The sequence below is a fragment of the Rhamphochromis sp. 'chilingali' genome (assembly GCF_963969265.1).
Source record: "Rhamphochromis sp. 'chilingali' genome assembly, chromosome: 15".
In the NCBI taxonomy this organism is placed as follows: Eukaryota; Metazoa; Chordata; class Actinopteri; order Cichliformes; family Cichlidae; genus Rhamphochromis; species Rhamphochromis sp. 'chilingali'.
In genome coordinates, this window is record NC_137942.1 from 4,302,229 (window position 1) to 4,324,595 (window position 22,367).

At 40.8% G+C, this 22,367-nt stretch overlaps 1 protein-coding gene across 1 annotated transcript; it reads left to right on the top strand.

The window, feature by feature from the left end:
- Positions 1 to 3,624: 3,624 nt before the first annotated feature.
- Positions 3,625 to 22,006, top strand: fam83fa (family with sequence similarity 83 member Fa). The gene is made up of 5 exons (XM_080906017.1): positions 3,625 to 4,209; positions 13,249 to 13,416; positions 15,109 to 15,230; positions 19,680 to 20,467; positions 21,104 to 22,006. The coding sequence occupies exons 1-5, from the start codon at positions 3,736 to 3,738 to the stop codon at positions 21,151 to 21,153; spliced, it is 1,602 nt and encodes a 533-aa protein (XP_080762143.1). The 5' UTR covers positions 3,625 to 3,735; the 3' UTR covers positions 21,154 to 22,006.
- The last annotated feature ends 361 nt before the right edge of the window (positions 22,007 to 22,367 follow it).

The window sequence follows — 22,367 nt, forward strand, 5'->3', positions numbered from 1 at the left end:
ATTAAAAAAAAAAGACACTTATATACTTTATTTTTTCTTACAAAAATTCATGTGTGTATAACAAGCAGGTAGTTGTGGTGGTTGAAGGTGATCCTGTCAGTAGCTTGTTGTACAGCTATGGCACCTGGAAGTGGAGATGAAAACAGCCCAACTCAATACAAATAAACCCAATATCACATTTCTGACAACATAACTTAATAAAAAAAAAATGAAAATTTGCTCATAGACCATAACATAGAAAAAAGTAAAATACTCAATAAATCCAAACATCTGTGTCTTTGATGTAAGAGAAAGTTCACTGTCTGATATCCATTTGTTATCCAGAGTCACTCAAAGCTTTTTCTCTAAAGAAAGCTCACTGAAGAGTAGCAGGACAGCATCTATTTATAGCTGCAGAAAACAACCCCCATGTCTTGTGGAATGACATCAGTGACAGTTTTATCTGAACCATCAGATGAAGGGATTTTTGAGCAGGGTACCAACGACACTTTTTAGTTTGCAGAGAGCACCGCTAATGTAACATGCATCCATTTCTGTATCAGAAACTTTCACACAGGCTCTGCGTCTCGTTAAGATCCGGTGCTCTCTTACTTTAGGCCAGGGATGAGAAGCGATGTTTGGTTTCTAGGTGACTAAGATAACATGTGTGGAAACAGGAAGCTTTTGCAGTAATATCTCCAGACAGTTTTTTTTTTCTTTAGGTGCTTTTGTGTACCAGCATGGTGGCATCGTGGTTAGCACTGTTGCCTTACAACAAGAAGGTCCTGAGTTTGACTCCACCGTCTGTGAAGTTTCCATGTTTGTCGTGTTTGCGTCAGTTCTCGTCGGGTGCTCCTGCTTCCTCCCACAGTCCAAAGACACGCAGTTAGTGAGGTTAGGTTAAGTGGTAACTCTGAATTTCCCATAAGTGTGAATGGTTGTGTGTCTCTTTATGTTAGACTGGTGACCTGTTCAGGGTGTACCATGTCTGTCACCCTGTGGCAGCTGTGATAGACTCCAGCTCCTCTGCAAACCTGATAATGATAAGTGGACGTGAATAGATGTTTTTGTTTTTTCCCCCTCATCACTACTAATCAGGGCCTGGTGATGTGTTCTGATATAGAACATTTAAGATTTAATTCCTTACTTTTTGTGCAAAATCCCAAAACACACCATTTGGGAACCTTTGCTTCGGAGTTATTATAGTTTTGTATTTTCTAATTACTTTTTATTTTTATTCTATTTTGACTTTTTGCTTTCAGTTCAGTTTAGTTTCTGTTGGTTTCCAGATTGGATTTTTTTTGTTTATGTTCAGTTTAGATTGTTTGAACATGTTTAGGTTTATTTATTTATTTATTTTAAATTTTCACTCTTAGTTTTAGTCTTTTTGATTGTTATTGAATGGAGGGAATATGTCATTAGCAATATTTAGGAAAACCAGTACAGAAAGTACAATAACAAGACAGTAATAAAATGTTAAATGTAATAGAAATTTTTACCAAACTGAAAAATATATAAACTTTTTATTCTTGGTTTTGCTGTCCTGTCCGGCACTGCCGCAATCAGAATTCTTGTCTGAAGGCCAAGAAAGGTCGACTTCATAGTCATAGTTTATTAGATTTTTATCAGAACGCACAGGACCGAACAGAATAAGGAAAGAGAAGTTGGGGAGAGAACAGAAGGAGAGGGAGAGAAAAATAGAGAAGAGGGATAAAGAAAGAAATAAAAGACTGAAAATCTGCTTCAACACCTGCTTAAAAAAACAAAAAACAAAACGAAAACAACACAGCAAGGAAACCATAGCAACAACCAACACAACCACGAGTAACAGTAAATAATAAATATTAAATGTTACTGAGCAGCACATGGTATTAATGATGCATGATATGTTTCGAGGCAGCAGCTGACCAAGATAGTGAGTGTCTGTGAGTACTTGTTTGCAAACCTGTGTGTGTGAGTGCGCTTGTATTCATAAGGTTTCTCCATGTAAGTGTTTGATAGTGGGTGTAGGGAGCCACAGCCCTGCCCCCCAGGACATGAAGCAGGCATGGAGGAGACCCGGGTCCCTGACATCTACAGGCCCCCTCAGAGCACGAAATCCCAAGGAGGACCACCGCAGGGGCGATCACGCCACCCACCTGGAAAAGGAGGAGAGCTCCGGACGATGGTCACCCAGAAGCCACGGTGGGCAGCAGTGACGACGAGCCTGCAGGCTCCACAAGCAGCCGGCTAAGCCAGAGCAGACTGAGCCCTGGACCCAGAGACCCGAGAGCCCCCACACCCTGCAAGGGGCCCGATAGAGCCAGGGGGGCCAGGCCCCGCCAAGCAGCAGAGCCAGAGTGAGCCAGTGCACACCCGAGCACACAGCCCTGGACAACGAGAACTTTTTTCAAAAGTCTAGTTTTTATTTTTATTTTAGTTACATAAGATGCTTTTCTGCATTTAGTTTTAATTTGAAGTATTTTTTAGTTGGGATGCAAAACATAAGACTCCAAACAGACCTGCTGGAAACCTTCGTACATAGATTTTGAACTTTTAGCTGCATTGTCATAAATTTTGCAGCTTTTCCTACTGATAAAGACTCCTCCCGCATTACCATTTATACTACACCAAAGTAGTCAAGTAATAGATAAAACAATGAAATTGTCACAGATTAGTAGGCAGAGGACTCACTCGCAGGACTCTGAAGTTTAGAGAGAGGGTGAGGGTTTATTTGAAATGTGACACCAAGTGAGAATATATACATATATACAGTGGAACAGATAACACGGGGCTCCAGGGAGTAGGGCGGGGTCCGAAGGGAAGGTCCAAGACGGGGGTACACACACGCTCTTCTTCCACTCGATCCGTAACTCAAAAATGTCCACACTAAGAAGCTCACGCTCACTCACACACATCCACAGAAATCCAGACGGCAGGGAAGACGGGCAGGGAGTCTAGAAGGCCTGTACACAGAGGAAAAAACAAAGTCAGGAGGAAACTCTAGGGGATCAAAGGAACATTTTCATAGGTTACACTACACTGACACTTGGTAATGTGACGATCCAGCGAGGAAGCAGCCTCTCTTGCCATCTTAAGTAGTCTGCCAGGATCAGTGTGAATGAGCCACAGGTGTGTGTTCAGGGTGGGTTCAGAGGCGGGGAACCAAGGTCCAGTTCCGCCCTGGTGGGAGAGGTTAAGACAAACAATACACACACCACGACCTCTCCAGATCTTGAGAACCATGACAGAAATGACATAAAAGTTCCTGTTTTCCACTATCAACTAAAATCTCTGTTTTTATTATGCTGTGTCTACAGTTAAAAATATTTCTGTGAATTAAAAAAAACTTGTTTTAATGTTTTATAAATACAGAACCATCTGGGCAATGAGCCACTGTTGAAACTGCATTTCTAGTTCTCATATTAGGTCAAGTAAGGGATTAAATGAGTAGTTAAACTTCTTTACAATAATGCTTAAGAGCAAAGTAGTGTGTATATGGCCGATAACATAAAATAAGTTTGACATCTCTGGTTAACTACAATAACGTTCCTCTACTCTGAAGGATCCACCACTGACAAACTTCCGTTGTTGCCTTTTGAAAGTTGTACTCTGAAAGTTTACAGGCCGGATGTTCTTTAATAACGTACCTGTTGGCTCCGCCCCCTTGCTACCTGTCAGCACGGGTATTGCGGTTCTTGGGAAGCAGCGGAATCAGCAGCGGAATCAGCAGCGGTGGCGCACTGAGGGGGAAGTTATTTTTTAAATCTTTGGGCCATGGCGGAGTCTCAGCTGGTGTGCATGGATGATGAGCACGTTAACGAGAAGGTCCCGGAGTCCAAGCCAGAGTTTTACTACAGTGAGGAGCAGCGTGCGGCCCTGGAGCAGCTGCTGAGGAATGGGGACGGAGCCTTCAAGATGCGCCTCCAGGAGGACAACACCAAAGACTTCCTATGCGCCCGGGAGGTCAAAGTTATCCGCAAAACTTTCCACGAGTACGACACAGACAGCGACTCCGAGTCCGGGGAGCACGACAAGTCCAAGGGCTCCTCCAGCGCGGACTCCGGGGTCCACTCCACCTACTGGCCCCAGATGTCCGACACAGAGGTCCCGACTCTGGACATCGGTTGGCCCGGCAGCAGCGGCGTCTACAAGGGGGTGACCCGGGTGTCCGTGTACACCCACCCCCCCAAAGAGCAGGGACCGCACATCAAGGCGGTGGTGAGGAGGCTCATCCAGGAGTCACACAAGGTAACAGAAAAGAAGAGAAACCCTGCATATCCACCCTGTTTACAGCATCTAAACCAAACTCAAATTTACGCACAAGTGTTTTAAAGTTTTTCTTTAATTATTCACATTTTTCTATAATAACCCACCAAATTTGGGACACCCTGACTTATAGGAACTTCAGTCCTTTTATTTGTTAACCTGAAGCGATAAAAACAGTCAGGGCTGCAGGTGAGTGTTCGCTTAGTCTGTGATGTAGTGCTTATGAAGCCAGAAAACAGTGAGAAGTATTCAGTTTTGTCCTGATTTAACTTCAAATCCACAGAGATTCAAATTCTACAGGCATGAAATAGTGAAACTTTAAATAAGAAGAAACCTCTGAGCTTTCCTGCCGAGCACTTTGCTTCTTACATGACTTGCCTCTAAAAGTGCTGATACAAAAATGTGACTGCATGCATCAAACAATAAAACAGGTGGAATAAAACACCTGCAGATTCAGATTTAGGAAAGTTTACGAGTCAGCTCCTGCACCTAAACCAAACAAAGGAAACTCCTTTCTTATATATGGAGCAATTAAAGGAGAAGTCCCTGACCTACTTCTAACAAAGAAGGAGAATAACGCTGTAATACTAACAGCGATTGGCTGCAGACGCTCACCTGACCACGAAAGTGACAAAGAACCCCCCCCCCCTTACAGTCAGTCCTCATGTTTCCTGTCTTGCCGAATTCATCATCATAAATGTCAGTTTGAGTTAAAGCTTCAGCTTTTTAGGATTTATTTTGAGTGCAAAGGACAGGTAGAGTGACAGGGACGGCCTGTTAAAAACAAAATAATATCAATAATATCAAAAGTTTTGATAATTGATCTTTTTAGGGTAAAAAATACTTTTAAACAATTTAAAATGTCCATATAAAAAAGGGGTTCGCTGCCTGAATTGTTCCAAGAATAATTTTTGGACTGAGTTTGTTTTCACCCCGCTGAGTCGTGTAGCACTTCCTTCCTCCAGATTCATCCTGTCACGCAGTAATTGGATGATTAATTTGATAATGAGAGTAAGTTTTCTCACTTTTAATATATAAGAGTTATGGAAAAACAAAACAAAACAAAACAGGAGAATATTCACTATTAACAATAATAATCTTTAGTTTCAGGCCTGCTTGAATAAAGATTATTCAAAGATTTCTTCAATAATTCAATCTGTACCTTAGTCGTCCATACTGTCATGTATGCATATAACTCACATTGTGGCATATATATGTACACTTTGTACATGTACATACATTTTGCAGGTTTACATCTTGATAACTGCACCGTCTTAACAGTTTAATGAGTCGCCACAGAGCAGAAGCTGCAGGCGGGTTTCAAGTTTTTCACATTTGTCGTAACTCAAAGAGCTTTTTGTCATTTTTCAGCTGTAAGTCAAAGTGAAAATAAAAGATACACATCTGACTTTTTACCTGGAATTTACATCGTCACGGCGCAGCACTCTACTCCGGTGCTCCGAGTTTCAGCTTGCAGCGTAAAAGGGAATGATTGATTTATTCAGGGTTTCTTTGGGAACGTCATAGTGGGAAAAGCTGCTGCTGTTTTCTTTTCAAACAGAAACTCAGTTGGGTTTATTTCTTCATATATTCCCTCTGATATTCTCTGATACTTCTCGTGGGATATCTGTACTTTTACATAAAGTAGTTGTACTTTTGAGGTGTCTTGTGGCCTTCAAGTATAGGACTTAAATTGGTTTATTTCAGACAGAGGATGAGCTGAAGGGATGTACTGAGGTCTAGCATAAGATAAAAACGGATCATTTTGACCTGTGCTACTTAATTAGTGACCAGTAATAAAAACATCGAACTGGAAATGTTGTGTAGTATGTCACTTTTAAATACTTTTTAATAAACCGAGAGGCTAATAAGAAGAAAAGGTTCTGGAGGCCCGAGTAAGTCCACTGCTGTGTTTGAGGTTATTTTAATGAGTGGTTCTCAGATTTTGGCTAAAGGTTGTTCTGTTGTCAATGTTGCCCTGAAAGAGACGTCGTTGTGTTTCTATCTCGTTGGGTCCCTGCAGACAGGGTGGTTATGACTAAAACATGATCACCTGATCACCCATCGCTGTCTTTATGAAGAGAACTACTGACATTAATGCACTCCCGAGGTGCTCCAAGGTTTTTCCTGGCTTTATCTGGTGTTTAGGTTCCTATTCCACATGTCGATGAGATTCTTTTGAGTTTTCTCTCGTGAGTTATCAGAAAACAGATCAAACAATCGGGGTACCAGGGGTTGATTTATTAAAGTTTTCTGTTAAAAATGTAATTCATCCCATGATACTAATGCTAAAAGCTGATTATGGGAAACATAAAAAATTCAAATTCAAATTCAAATTTTATTTGTCACACACACACAACCATACACAGTATGACATGGGGGTGAAATGCTTGTAGCTGTACAATGCCCGACCATTAAATGACAGAAGAAAAGTTTTACAATATTTACAATTTACTACAAAAATTTACAAATTAACTTAGGAATTTACAGTAAAGAATGTGCAAATAGCAGAAGAGATTATAAAGATAAGGATTATAAATTATAGGAATTATAGAATTATAGGAAATGTGTGGTGGTGCGTGTGGTGACGTGTGTGAGAGTCCAGTCTTATAGTGACGTGTTTGGGAGAGTCCAGTCCTACACCTGGTTCAGGCCCCGAATAGCCTGGGGGAAGAAGCTCCTCTTCATTCTCTCTGTTTTGGCCTTAAGGGAGCGGAAGCGCTTCCCAGACCTCAACAGTGAGAAGAGTCCATTGTTGGGATGGGAGAGGTCCATCATAATCTTCCTAGCTTTGGACTTGCACCGCTTGGTGTAGATGGACAGCAGGTCAGGGAGCTCTGATTGAATGATGCGTTCTGCCGAGCGCACCACCCTTTGCAGATCTCGTCTGTCCTGCTTGGTGCTGTTCCCAAACCAGGTGCAGATGTTTGACGTCAGGACGCTCTCGATGGTGCAGGAGTAGAAGTTCTTGAGCACCTTCAGTGGCAGATGGAAGTCTCTAAGTCTTCTGAGGAAGAAGAGACGCTGACGGGCTTTCTTAACCAGGGTGTTGATGTGACAGGACCATGACAGGTCCTGAGTGATGTGGACACCCAGGTATCGGAAACTGTCCACTCTCTCCACTGGCGTGCCACTGATGATGAGGGGTTTGTAATTCCTCGCCTGCTTTGTAGTGAAGTCCACGATCGGCTCCTTAGTCTTGCTGATGTTTAGGAGGAGGTTATTCTCCTGGCACCAGGTCTCCAGGTTCCTAATCTCCTCCAGGTAGGCCGTCTCGATGTTGTCGGAGATCAGGCCCACAACAGCAGTGTCGTCAGCAAACTTGACAATGGAGGTGGATAAATAAGATAAAGATAAATAAATAATAATTAAAGATAAAATAAATATTTTTGGAACATTGTGATGCAGTTGGTGTTTCTAAAATTGATTTAGTTGGAAGTTTTAACAGAGATTAAATGTTTTTTTCAGCCTTGAAAATCTCATTGATTGAAGTTATGAAGGTTCAAAAATGCTCAAATGGAAAAACTAATGAGAACTGTAAAAGTGGCAAAATTCCGCCTACTTCTGTGAGAGGCTGTAACACTGACAAATTCCATATTCTGAAGGCCGCACTTTTTTAATGGTTTCATTAAGTTACTGAAGTTAAGGAATCGGACGGAAACTTTTCTCAGATCTGTTTGATTCTAACCAGCACACTCACTGCGCCAGTGTATCCTCACGTCCTTTTTCTCAAAATGTAATGACCAGCAAACTGCACACAGCGTGTTTGAGGGGCATCTGCAAGTTGTAGCGCTGCAGTAGCGTTGTTGTAACGCTTGTTCAGAGAATTTTCTAGTAAGGTAGAAGGAGGTGAGGGTTAACGAAGCCAGCGTGGGTAAATAAAATGATAAAAGCTAAATGAATGGGAGAGTCCTGTGCAAGTTTTAACAAGCTGAGTCATTAAAACGCAGAAGGGAAAAGCTGAGCGGCTGAGTGGCAGCCTCCCCCAAGATCCTGCAGACCAGGTTAAGGTTGGCATTTAACAAGCTGCTCTTTTTTAAAAAAAAAAAAAAAAACTTTTCTCCTCGCCCACTTGGAGTTTTGCACGGCTCCGCCTGATTGGCTCAAATCCCAGGTGCGAAAATCATAGCTAATGAGGAGAATCGCTCACTTGCGATTGGTTTTGACAGGCAGCACCAGAGGCTGTATTTGCTGGGTGGAAAGACGAATAAAGATGTGCAGAACTCATCATATTTGAATAGTTAATAATCCACTTTATTATCCATCTACAGCAGTCTGCTCAGCGCCGTGTCAGCTTAATGAATCAGGCACAGATTGCTCCCCTTCAGGTAAAATAACTCATCCCCTCCTAAAAGCCTGACAGATACTTGAAAGAGTCCTTGTGCAGTTTAAGTGGTGCACGCACGCACACGTTAATCCTGGATGCATAACATTACTCTACAGGAGATCATTATCACAATCCAAGAGAAGAGCTGAGATGTACATATGAAAGAGTCGAGGTGACAGTTACCGGTCGAACTGCATTCAAGAGAAAAAGCAGAAAATGTCGCCTGAAAGGGAAAGAAAACAACGAGTTCTTCGATTCAGGTGATGTCATGCGTATTTTCATGCACATGAAGAAGGTGCTCTTCACCAGAATCCCATCAGGAGAAGTCATTTACACAAGGTGTTGTCCATTCACGTCACAGGGCTCAAGTGTTTGATCCAATTTGCCACAGTGGAAGGTTTTCCATTATATCACACGTGATGATAGATACCAGAGAAAACAAGCTGAAGCCCAGCCATGAACAAAGACTGGCAGCAGCACTCGCCAACAAACACACAGAGCTCTCCAGGTGTTTCCAGGTCGTTAAAAGTAACAATAAAAATATTACATTGATCTTTGCTCATGTCTAAAGTGTCACTTCAGCTACTAAATAAACTGTGTGTAAATTCTTTTTTTTAGATGTCTGTACATGATAAAACATGAACATGGCTTTCGGGGCTGAAAAACTGATGCTAAATCGGATCAGAGTGACTGTGAGGTGTGTTTTTTAACTGTGGGCATTTGAAAAGATCTCGCTTAAATATAAATATGTCAGCTGTGGACATCACTTTATCCCAGTTCTCAATTCAATTCAATTTCTTTATTGTCCCACAAGTGGAAATTAGTTTAGCAGCAGGATAAAAATAAACAGAACAATAATATAAAATAATAATGACAATAATAGTAATAGAAAGTCCAAGGACGTTTATTTGCCGGGACGCCTACTAGGAGTAACTGTTGGAGCTATGAACTGTTTCTGTTGTATTTCAGGCTTCTTACAGAACAAAATAACTGTTTGCATCAGAAGTTAGTGAGGCTGGTCTCTGCTTATGCAGCTACACCTGAAAAAAAAAACCCTGGAAACTGTTCTAATGGTTGTTAAACCACTTCTCTATGGGGGGAACTGTTGTGTTTTTCCTTATTTCCTGTAATATACACAGGTACTATGCTCCAGGTGGACCCTGAGTGCCAAGGCCTCTAAACACTGTTTCAGTTGTTCTTACTGATGATGGTTGTGTGTTACAGAGAAGTCCCACCCACCTGCTGTTCAAACCTTATGTTTATGAGCACCAGCCAATCAAGACAAAGTTTGCTTAATGGAGGAGGGGCTAAACCGGAAACAGTTTATGTCAGGCAGAGGGGCAACTCGGGGTCTGCACCAAAGGCTGGTATAAGACAAATAAGAGTTATTTTGAACTGTGAGTCATGTAAATACTTCTCTGCTGCTGACAGGTGCCTTTAATTAATTTTTAAAGCCCTCATTGAAAGCACAATGCTATTGGCAAATCTCTGTACCCACCTAAAAGGAGTGGTTGATTTAAAAACTCAAATTTCACAACAGCGCCATCGTAAACCTGCTGTTTGTGGACAAACAGCCCAAACCTCTTTTAGGTGAACTTGTAAACCACTACAACTGAAGTGGATCTAATCTGCTCACTTCCAGCTCCATATTTTTACTCTTGGAGTCTAAAAGAGTAGCTTTACATAAGTCACGTTTCAAAATAATCCTTCTTTCTCTTGTGCTTGGCCTCGTTTCACCCTCTGTTGAAAATGAACTTCTACATACACTTATTTTATTACTTTAAAATAAGTGTATGTTATCAGGTTTATCAGCCAGAGCTCGTGGAAGGTCAATGTAATAAAACAGTCTTGGCAGGTGGAATAACCGTTAGCCATACCAAATGGGCGTGTATGAAAATAACGCTTCAATTTCCAGAAAACCTTGAAATAGTTCAGATTAAGCATTTTCTGGATAGATGTTTTTTCCAACATAAAATGCATCGTAAGCAGTTTGGATGAGAATTTGATGACGGGAGCTTCACTGAGTCATGCCTGGTTTACTGTGTTATTCAAACTCGTGTCTTCCTGGAGAACTAGTTTCAGTTTGCTGGATGAGTCCCAAACAAACTGTAATAAGGAAATGGGGAAAAAAAGAGTCACATGGTCTTTTGAAACTGCTCTTAAGGGTACAAAAACCAGGAGAGGCTATAAAACATCTCAGTACAAACAGCAGTCTTATTGGTCTAATAAATCCAGTACATAATTAAACTGTATGCTGTAAAGTGTTATAAATGCATCTGTTAGAGATGTAGCTGCTGATTTCTTGCTCAGATTAGCGGTGCTGTGAGTCGTAGCCGTTGCTGGCATTTGTCCAAACTGTCTTTGCTAAAACTTTTAATCGCCTAGAAAAACAAGTTATGCAGAAGTGTGAACTGCTGCCGTGGTGGAAGGTTGCGTGTTTAAACTTCATATCACAAGACTAATGACAGGTTAGCGCCCTGGTGCCTTTGTTCGGACTGGCAGTGGGAGTGGTGGAAACATTCAGATGTTGTTTTAATGTTTAAATGGTGCATCCCGCAGCCGGATTTAAAAGTAAATACACAGGAATCGTGACTTTTCCCCATCAGGCTGGTCTGAGGTGTTTTACAGGAAAAAAACAGAAGTGGTTTCAGCTTTTATTTCCTTACTGAATTACCTGTGCACTTGCCATTCACTTTATTAGATTCAAGAAGGTGCTGGAAACATGGGTTTTGGTCCATGGTGAGAGCACGAGAAGCATCATAGAGTTAGTGCAGATTTGTCTGCTGCACGCCCATGATATGAATCTCCCGTTCCACCACGTGCCGAAGCTGCTCTACTCTGGTGACTGTGGAGGGCAGTGAATTCACTGTCATGTTCAAGAAACCAGTCTGAGATGATTTGGTGCTTTGTGTCATATGAAGATGGGTACACTGTGGTCATAAAGGGATGGACACGGTCAGCAATAAAACTGAGTGCTGAACAGTTACTAAGACAGTCAAGAAAATATCTCCCACACCATGACATCACCGTCAGCACCCTAAATGCTGGTACAAGGCAGGATGGATAAGTGCTTTCATGTCATTAAAGCCAAATTGTGACCCTACCCTCTGAATGCCACAGCATAAATGTAGTTTGTTGCCCAAGACACTTTAAATTTGTGTGATGAAGTGATCAATGAGGACATAAAGTTTAGACTTGGTGTATCCGTGGATGCTTCCTCTGTAACTTCAGGGTTCAGAACTCAGACTTATATCTAAATCATAGGTATGCTGCAACCACACACTTGTGCTGTAACCTGACGTGCATCTTTCTAGAGAGGAAAATACTCGTTGCATTGTTGCAGTGAGTGCAGTCATTTCCTTCAACTCATTTCTGGTTACTCCTTCTTGTGCTGCTATTTTTCAAACTGACTGGAAGGGAACTGAGCAGCTCGGATAGAGAAACTCAACCACCAACGGGTATTTTAGCATCGCAAGCATAATGTGCACAAGTATAAATGCTGGCAATGGTTTCGGCCTGTTGCACAGCCTACAGCCTAGATTCTGTGTAGATTTAAAGCCAAATATAAATTAGCTCGGTCATGCTGTGACCGCAATGATACTATTAAATCCAGAGGCTTAGCTGAGCTTATCTTCAGTCATAGTGAAAAATAAATGTGTCATATCACACATTCTAATATATCTGCTGATTGACTGATACATAAATGAAGAAACAATGAAAATGACTGATTTGTTTTGTCTGTTAAAGTTGGTAACAAGGTGTCTTCTATAAGGATCCCTCCTTTCTAATCATTCATTATTGCTGACTTCGCCTTTATGTGTGTGTCTGGTATGAAATTCTTTTGTCTGTTTAACAAACAAAAATGAAACTTACATTTCTGTTCCCATGACTAAAGGCACAAAAAGATGGGTTTTGGTTTTTTTACTTAGTCCCAACGTCTTTCGGGTTTTATTTCATATATTTTCTGTTATTATGTACACGACTGCGGTGACATAACCGTGACGTCTGCTCTTTATTGATCTGTCAGTTAGAGTGGGTGTAAGTGTGTATAGATAGACTGCATTTTTACATGACTCATTTCATGAGTTTACATTTTTTAAATATCTTTAAAGTTCACACCAAGGCTACCAAATTAATTTCAGATGTGTGGGATGAAAAAGCAAAAGTAAAAGAGAAATGGTTTTGCTGATGGGGCTGGACCTGGAGTTGAACTGCCAACCTGACTGCTCACAACCATCCTCATAGCCTCTGTAGCTCCATGCAAAATGTACTTAAGTTTAACAGTAAGCAAATGAACTGGTATAAATGGAAGTCAGGACCACCTTATGAACTGTTAAACAACTTTAAACTAGCTTTGAAATAAAAATTTCAACCAGCTTGCGGTGAGCACACATGGTGCGAACATTAGGGGATGCCCTCAGTCACATGCTATCTGCTTTAAATGGCACTAAAACTTTGAGAGCCTCAATCCAATGAGTCTCAATATTTTGTGAATTATTTATTATATTTGAATAATATTCACATACTTGTGTATTGTGTATGCTTGCTGTTAAAGTCTTCTTCTTTTGTTCAGCAATTGTTGTTTCCAAATTAAAAAAAAAATATGACTGCTCAAATAACTGAAAAAGAGCACAAGTGTTAATGGATATGCACGAGTAACGTGAGATGGCTCCTCTCTCGTCTGTTTCTCGCAGGTAGTGGCCATCGTCATGGACCTCCTCACGGACCTGCAGATTCTCCAGGACCTGCTGGATGCTTCGTCACGGCGTGGCGTGGCAGTTTACGTTGTGCTGGAGGCCAGGGGAGTGCCCCACTTTCTGGATATGTGCTCTCGGCTGCAGATTAACGCGATGCATCTGCGGGTGAGCAAACAGAGCGCTGCAGAGAGAGGAGGTTCTCTAACACAGTAAACAAAGAGGAAATGAACATGGGAAAACAGCTCAGTAGGTCACTGCTGAGTCCTGGAACAATGCCGATGACGGCTGGAATTATCCCAGATTAAAACTTATTCTGAATCATAGGCCAGGCTTTCTGGGAAATCGCTGACAAGTTAATTACCTCAAAGGTTTGATCTAGTTAAACATGAACCAGGAAAACTTGGCAATACACTTACCGAACCAACTACAAAAACCTTACATTTTCCCACTTAACCCTAAGGGTAGTTTTATGTTTGATTTCTCATAACTGCCTTTGCAGCAGTGCATTGGAAGTTACAGGAATTTCGTTTGTGAAACCTGCCAATTTACTGCTCAGAAAAGTATCCAGCATTGAATGGATGGAGTAGTTTTTAATGGGACTTTTAAAGAATTGATACAGCTTAACATAAAACATAAACAGTAGACGGTTAGCTAAAATTTTGAGTAAATGGTTGAAATAGTTTTTAAAAAGGGATAAAATTAACAAATTAAATAGTTAAGTCAGCAAAATAGTCAATGATTAAGGATGAAAAAACGCATTTTATATAAGTAACTGAAATAGATTGCAAAGATTTGCACGAACTGTTACACTAGTTAGCTAAAAGTAGCGGATGTAGCGGTTAGCTAAAATTTTAAGTAAATGATTGAAATAGGTTAAAAATAGGATTAAAGTAACTGATTAAATTGTTCAGTCATAAAAAAAGTCAAAGATTGAGGCTGAAAAAGTATTATCTAAGTAACTAAAACAGATCATTAAAGGTTTCGCAAGAACAGTTTAACTAGTTAGCTAAAAGTAGCAGACGTAGTGGTTAGGAAACTGATAAACAGCAGGAAATCAATAAAATGTGAGGAAATGGACTTGTTGGAGCACTTGTGTGAAAGTATGTGTGAAAATAAAAAGAAGTATTTTCCTTCCAGTGTAAAACAGGGAGGGTCAAATTAATAATTTTTGAGGAATTACTGGAAAATCGACTGCTGAGCAGACGCTAGCACGAGCTAACATGTAATTGCTGCTTCTTGTGGTGCAGAACCTGAGAAGTGACATTAGGTGCTGATTTAGATTAAGCGCAAATAGTGAGTCATCTGTCATCCTATCTTCACCGTGTCATAATACCCAGTCTTATCTGTTGTATACAGAGTTTTTCAGCTCCAGTCTGGTTTAACCGGAGTGGTGGAATGGCTGGCCATTGTGGTATCAGTTTATAAGGCTGTGAAAGACCCTTTCAGAGTGCCGGGCTCTGTTACTGTTACTAGTGACAAGGGAACATTCATAGATCCTGAGAACAGATCCAAGGACAGTAACTTGACGCTCTCACCCCACGCCAGGGTTGACACCACAGGAGAGCCTCCTCCCAGTTTGTCTACTCAGCATTTACGTCCTTTTCTTTTCCTGCTTCCCTCTAAGTAAACAGAGGTGGCTGAAGTGTTTGGGTTTTAGCCTTTACTTATTATGAAAGCTGACTTTATGTTTCTGGGTGTGCCTGCAGAAATTTGACTTGGCATCTCTGTAAATCAGCCAGTCATCCTTGAAAAAGCCACGGATGCCCGATAGCTGGGGTCCGTTTACTCAGGCTTACCTGTGTGACATTTTTGACACAGGTAAGCCAGTGTGTAATCCAACAGGTGTTTCTTTTACAGAATCTACGTGTGCGGATGCTAAAAGGTGCAGGGCTGGCCCTGTCCTTTGGAAAACTGCCAGGCTCCCTGTGCTCCAAATACATGCTGGTGGATGGAGAGAAGGTCATGTTTGGGTCTTACAGGTAAATATCAAACCAGTGTTTCTTTTTGTGGTCAGGTGCATTCAAAGGAAGCAGAAAAGGTTGATAAAGCAACCTGTTTCAATTTATTATTTTATGTAAGATTTTATAGCACCCAGAAGAAGAAAAATGTAAATAAAAACAGAATACAATAAGTTGCAAGTCCCATAAACACATTTTATTCATAACACAACACAGAAAACTGAGACATTTCATGAAAAATATGCACTTATTTTGAATTCAGTGGCAGCAAAATGTCTCAAAAGGTCATGGAGCAACAAAAGGCTGGACAAGTGGTACTTAGAAAATAGCTGGAGGAATGTTTTGCAAGTATTTGTGTTAATTGGGAGCAGGTCAATAACATGATTGGGTCTAAAAACATCTTAGAGAAGATGTTTGAGGTAAAAATGGGCAGAGGTTCACTAATTTTCATTAAACTGCATCTGCAAATTGTGTAAAATTGAGAAAACCTATGTCTCGTCATCTAGAGTACACAATCTTCCAAAGATTCAGAGAATATGGAGAAATCTCTGTGTGCAAGTGACAAGGCTGAAAATCAGCACTGCATTAAAAGCTTTCAGAAATCACTGTCTGTGAACACAATTAACTGTGCCATCCACAAATGGAGGTTAAAGCTCCATCATGCAAAGACGTCCTGTCTTCTCTGTCTTTATCTTCATATCTCATGCCTTTGTGCCTATTGAACTGGCAGCTTGCACATCTGGAAAATCTACCGGCACACCTACATTTGCTACTGAAAGGTGCATATAGTCTACAGATCAACATATGCTCCGATCCAGACAATGCTTTTTCAGCTAAACTGCAGAGTTTCTATTAGAATAGCACAGAATAGATGCAGTATGTGAACTGACCAGCCAGCAGTCCGGGAGCACCATGAAACTAAAAATACGACAAAGAAGACAGAGGACTGTTGAACAGCTCGAGTCCTATATCAGACCAGAATGGGAGAACATTTCTCTTCTACAAGTCCAGCAGCTGCTCTCCTCAGTTGTTTACAGAGTGTTGTTAAAAGCAGAGAGGACGCTACACAGTGGGAAACACGGCCCTGTCCCAACTCTTTTGAGACACGTTGCTGCCATCAAATTCAATATGAGCCAAGATTTTTCTTTAAATGGTTTAAATATTTGATACTTTCTGTGTTTTATTTTGAATAAAATATAGGATTATGAGATTGCATTCTGTTGTTATTTACTATTTACACAGCGTCCCAACTTTTTAGGAACTGTGGTTGTACAAAAATTAAATTATACTATATACAGCAAGGTGTTTGTTTTCTGATGTCTCTATATGCTGTAAGGAATGGGATGAATTTAAATATTCACACTAACAGATAAATCATGTAATTAAGGTATGCTCTCGTTGGGAAATGGAAAATCCTTCAAAATAAAAGTCCAGCTTAGCGTGCCGAGTCCAGTTGTATCTTGTTTTTGGTCAAAACTTTGAACCGCTTGACCTCCTATATTCGACTCCATGTTACGGTGACATGTTCAGAGTCACAATTGAGACTCATTTGGACAGTTTCACTTTTACACATAATACAGTGTCCCTCTGACACAGTTTCACTCCAAAGCAGATTAACTGATCCTGATATGGTTATTAAATAACCATTATTTGTGCTTCATTTGATTGACTATTTGTATCTTTTGTGTAAACCCAACATAATGAGAGCAGCTTGTTTGTGACTGTTAGGTGTGAGACATTTTCTCTAAAAGCAGCCGGCACAAAAGGAACTCCATTAAACCTCCAAATAACTCCTTACACACTCTGAAGCTTATTAATCTTGTAAAATGACTAAAGTGCTTTTTAAACACACTCTCTTCTTATCTGCTGTTGGTTCAGTGTGGGAAAAGATAAATGTATTGTTGTAGGTCCGCTTTTTGGTAAATGTCGTTGGTGACCGAGCCGGACGTTTATGACCTGGGAGATTATTATAAGGGAATCGTACCGCTTTCTCCTGAGTGTTTTAAAATGATTAAGTAGTTTCAGAGAAACCATTAAAACAATAAAAAAAACTTACACTAGGTGAAAGTATGACATTTAAATGAAATCCTACACCAGGCAGTGATGCGGGTGAATTAATTATCCAGCTTTTAAAGATTTCTACAGTTGATTAAGTTTATTTTTTTTGTTTTATTTTTTGGTTGCAATATCCACAAATTAAAGGCATTTAGCCTCTGTCTGTACTCAATGTACCTCTCTTATCTTCCTCACTCATTTTTAATTGTAGTAATACATTGCTTTGTTTTATTCTGTTCCTTTCTATTCTGCAACCTTTTTCCAGTATTGCAAATGGTACTGCTGCCAGATCCACACAAAAAAGGGCTTTCTCTCCTTATCCTTCACATTAAAAGCCCTTGGCATATACAGTGCATGACTGCTGTAGTAAGCTGAAGCATTTTACAGCACATTCTGGGATCAAAATAAAACCTTATTTATTAGTTTAATAGTTCAATTAAGTTTTTTTCATACAGTGTCAAATCACAACAACATTAAACCAAGTAAATGAACGATTAAAGATTTGAAACAAACAAACAAATAGATAAATTTTATCGCTGCTGAGGATAAAAAGAATTCTGCAGAGGTGAACATATGTAACCCAGAAGGGGGGAGATCATATAACAATCAGTGCACGTCTAAATACAGTTAACGGCATAAAAAACATCGAGCCTACGTTTCCGTATAGCAGTCATATCAGTATGAACAGTGAATATAAATGTCAGGTATCAATATAAACAGTAATTTTAATGCAAATCTACAAAGAAAAAGATTCCTTTTAACCTGCAGCAATGACAGGAAGTACACGCATTTTTGCACGTGTTGAATAAATCAAGTTTCTGGTGCAGATTGGGCTATGACAAAAGCTAACATTTATCTTTTTAAAAATCTAAATCCAGGACATTAAATCGAATGTTAGTGATGGCCGCACTGGGAAATGGAGATCACATTAAGAGCCAGACACATGCAGTGCACTGATATGCTTTAAATGAACTGAAACATAAAAATCTATTGTTGTTGCACATCCCAGAAAGACTTCTTAGATACAGTTTAGTCTACATAAAGGCAAAATAATGTCATTTGTTCAGTTTTAGATGTTGTGTTGCCATAACTACATACATGCTGATAAAACAGCTGCAACCATTAGTGCAAAGTTCAGAATTGCAAAAGAGCTCGATTTCACCTCTGAGCTCCGAGTTTGACAGGATCCACACAGCTGTATTCTCGTTGTTAAATCGCTGTTCTGAAAGCTGCAAACAAACAAAATGAGTCTGAATGCACGTCATCTGACCACATCAGTGATGAGGCGAATCTTCCTTCACTGACTAAAGTCAAAACTGGAGGGACCGATTTGTGGCAGGTGAAATGAGCACAGTCATGTCCTGACTCATGCGTGATGCCTCATTATGAATGCAAGTTTAAATAGAAAAGTTACAGGCTGCAGCTATGTGGTCAACACCGAGGGCTCAAAAGTGATTCTACAGAGGCAGCCGTATTGAGTCGGCATTTTTATACATCTTTAATTTTCACCAAATTTAATGCATGCATCTCAAACAATGTAGCGCCACCAAAGGGTCAAAGTTGGCGCTGTGTTCATGGAGGAACCATGTGCAAGGTTTGCCTCAACAAGTTCCCATCGATCGTCTTATAACCTGACTTTGTGCTGCCACTATCCACCAATTTTGCAGTCTCACAAAATATGGCACCAACGGTAAGATCTAAAGTGTATCTAGTGTTTGTTGGATAACTGCATCCATAGCTTGAGGCATCAGTTTACAGCTCCATGAGATGCCTTGTTGTGGAGATGTGGCCCTGTTGCTATAAAAAAAAAGTAACTTAATTTGCATGAAATTTGTTCTGTGGTCTCATTTGGTGATGCTGATGTTAGCCTTAAAAAACTAATCAGTGAAAAGAAGTGTGAAAACTTACGGCCGACACATGGAAACACCCCTGACATAACCGCCATATTGGATTTCATCAAATGGTCACAAATTTCTTCCAGTCTTAACCAAAATTTACACAGTTTACATTTTTACATCTGAAAGACCCGAAAATGGTGATGTAGCTGTTACAAAGGAAGCAAGGACATGGGATAGGTCATACTGAAGCACTGTGAGGCAACTGTTGTTGTGATTTGGAGCTATTTAAATAAAATTGAATTGAAGTGAATCTCAGCAGCTTGTGATGAATGGTTACTGAACCTGCTGACTAGACTTGGAAGCACTTCTTGTTGCCCTAAAAAGCCCAGTTTGACCTCTGAGTTTGTTGGATTTAGCCAAAACCTGCTAAATAGGAGAGTGTGTGTATATGTATATATTCTTTAAATGGCCTTAAATAATAAAATTCAAGCAGTTGTGTCTCCCGGTGTTTTATCTCATATTTTTTGTCCACTTTAAATCACCGCTTTGGTTTACGCTCCTGTTTTTTTTTCTGCAGCTTCACTTGGAGTTCGTCCCGGCTGGACAGGAACATGATCACGGTGATGTCGGGACACACTGTGGACTTCTTTGATAACGACTTCCGAGAGCTGTACGCAGTGTCTGAGCAGGTGGACCTGTACAGAGAGTTCAACATCACTAAGCCGCCTCTTCCTACACCAGTCATGAAGCCAAAGATGCAGCACATCCGGCCTCTGCCCGTCACTACATCTCGCTTTCAGGTATCGGTTGGGGACTCCAGGCAGATTGACCTGAAAGTTCCTGCGCATAAGTACCACAATCCCAAGTACTCGCTGGTTTTCGGGAACAGTTTGGGTCTGACGGGTTCGCTACAGGACTTGTCGACTCAGAGGGACTCGCTAGTAGGTGGGTTGAACCAGAGGAACGGTCTGCAGAACGGCTTTCTCAATGCAAACAAGGAAAAGTTGGACCGAGCCTCCCCACAGAGTCCGGGTTCACCTACAGAGGAGGATGGAAAAGGAGGTCAGAAGAACCAGGCAGACGGACCCAAAAAGCGCAGCTCCTTCAGGCATTTCTTGAAAGGCAGAGGAGCCAATCACAGTACAGACACTATCGAGGAAGGCGTGGTCACTCCTCAGAGCCCCTCCCCCACTATCACAGCAGACTGTAAAGTCTCAGTGGCCAACAGGGTTGCGGGAAATGAATCCGACGACTCGTTTCAGTTCATTGAGAAACCAGGACCACTGAAAACCAAAATCAAGAAGCCGTCGAAGTTCATTCAGAGGAGCGTGTCTATGCAGACCATCAGCACGGCAGACGAAGACGGTGCGTCATCACAGATCTTTTATTTTATAATTCAGTGGTCCGAGTGAGCAACAAGGCAAATATTTCCTGAATGCTTTGTCTATAAAATGTTTAAAAAGTAGAGTTACAAACTAACATGTAAACTTTTTGAAAGTCCAGGATTTTCTGTCTGATACACTCACATTAAAGCCTCTATCATCAAATCAACTCATTTCTGGTCCACGTTAAATGGCAAGTAGCTGAAACGATGCTCTTTAGTTTCAAATTAAATTTCCGGTGGTGTTAAATATTTAGATTTTGAATCTAGATCTAGATGTACATGACACTAGAACATCGTAAAAGTTTTTACCCTTTTAATTTCAAACCTTTTTTGTTTGTTTGAAACATTTTGGAAAATATCTTTTGCCGAGTGTTTGCAAAGCACTTTATCTTACTAGGAGATTCAAAATTGCAGTGTCAGAAGAAGAGAACATTTGAACCTTTCTGAATCCTTAGCATTTTTAAAGACATTCCAGGGACCTGCAGGAGCCCTGTGATGTCTGTCGATAATATTAATGTTTTTCGTTTCGTCATGGTCAAGAATCAGTTATTGTGTGACCGCAGTTTGTGATTGTGAATTAAATTGAAGGATTTTTTTCCCCTTTTATTTACCAACAGGGTTCAAAAGTCGCCGCCGGCATCAGAAGAGGAACTGCATCCAATCATGAGAAAAAACACGAGGATATTCGGACACTTTAGGGTCTGGTTGTTAAACCTGCTGCAGCGGGTGAGTCTCTGTATCGCCTCACTGCAACCAGCTGACGTTTCTTCACGAAAAATGAGTGCAGTTTGTCCCTCTGGACACGTATGCTGCTTCAGGCTGAGCTGAAGGTCAACACTAGAGACACGCTGCAGCTGAACTCCCTCGAGACGTTTTCGGCCAAAGTGCTCATGGGAGATTTTATTGCCACTATTAAATGTATTTTCTACACTTTTTTGGTATTAAGTTATTTTACAACTAAAGTGTTTTCATGTTTTACACTCGTGAACCTAAAGACTGAGAGAGCAGCCGATGACTGATCCAGGTGACATAGATGGATTACATAACACCTCTTAGGTATTCTGGTCTCCATGGGGACAGGAAAAGTGATCAGACGTGGTGTTGTACCCGAGTGTAACCTTACTGAGGACCCTTGGCAACAGTGTTTATGGGAGTGTGTTGTACAGACTGTGAATAATGTATGAGGAACTGTGCGTCTGCACTTTGGGATTTTGTTTTGATACGCAGGTGAAACAGGTCGGAGAATAAAATGTGAATCTGTTAGAGTTTGTATTGTTGATTGTCATTTATGCTGGACGGACGAGAGCGACTGGGGTCAAGCGAAGGGACGGCGCTCTGTCCGGTCTCTCCCGTGCACGAGTAACATGAAGAACTTTGCCTATTTGTGTCTTGCTTAGCAGTGTAATTATATTGTCTTCAACGTTCCAGCGGATGGGTTCAAGCTACAAACCTATCAGAATCCTTGAGAACCACTTGAGACACAAATCATCTGAACTGTTGCAGAAATGGAATAAAAACAAAAGGGAAAAAAAAGTGTTTGTGTGATTTGGTGTCAGTTAAAGAGCAGCATGCAGACAGATAGCCTGTTATTTTCAGAAATGTAAACCAGGAGAGATCGCTTTTTGAGCCCTGAGATTTGATGAAGATCAACAGCGAATATTCAAAGCTTTGCCTGACTGCACAGCAGGAGGTGGGGGTCAGGTCTTATGCTGCTTACAAAGTTAGAAGGAACACGATGTCTCCTGGTGAACTATAGCTGAGTGCTGCTTCGTGGTGAGGGGTACAGATGGGGAGGGGTGCCTCTTTCTGACCTTAAGCAAGTTCCTATAGATTTTCAGTTTGGTGCTTATTTAAAAAAAAAAAAAAAAAAGTCAATAACTC

What these genes read in the sequence shown, in the direction of transcription:
- fam83fa (XM_080906017.1), top strand. Translation starts at nt 3,736, where the DNA reads ATGGCGGAGTCTCAGCTGGTGTGCATGGATGATGAGCACGTTAACGAG. An exon ending in TCATCCAGGAGTCACACAAG is followed by an intron (nt 4,210 to 13,248) that starts GTAACAGAAAAG and finishes TGTTTCTCGCAG; the next exon opens with GTAGTGGCCATCGTCATGGA. An exon ending in TTAACGCGATGCATCTGCGG is followed by an intron (nt 13,417 to 15,108) that starts GTGAGCAAACAG and finishes TTTCTTTTACAG; the next exon opens with AATCTACGTGTGCGGATGCT.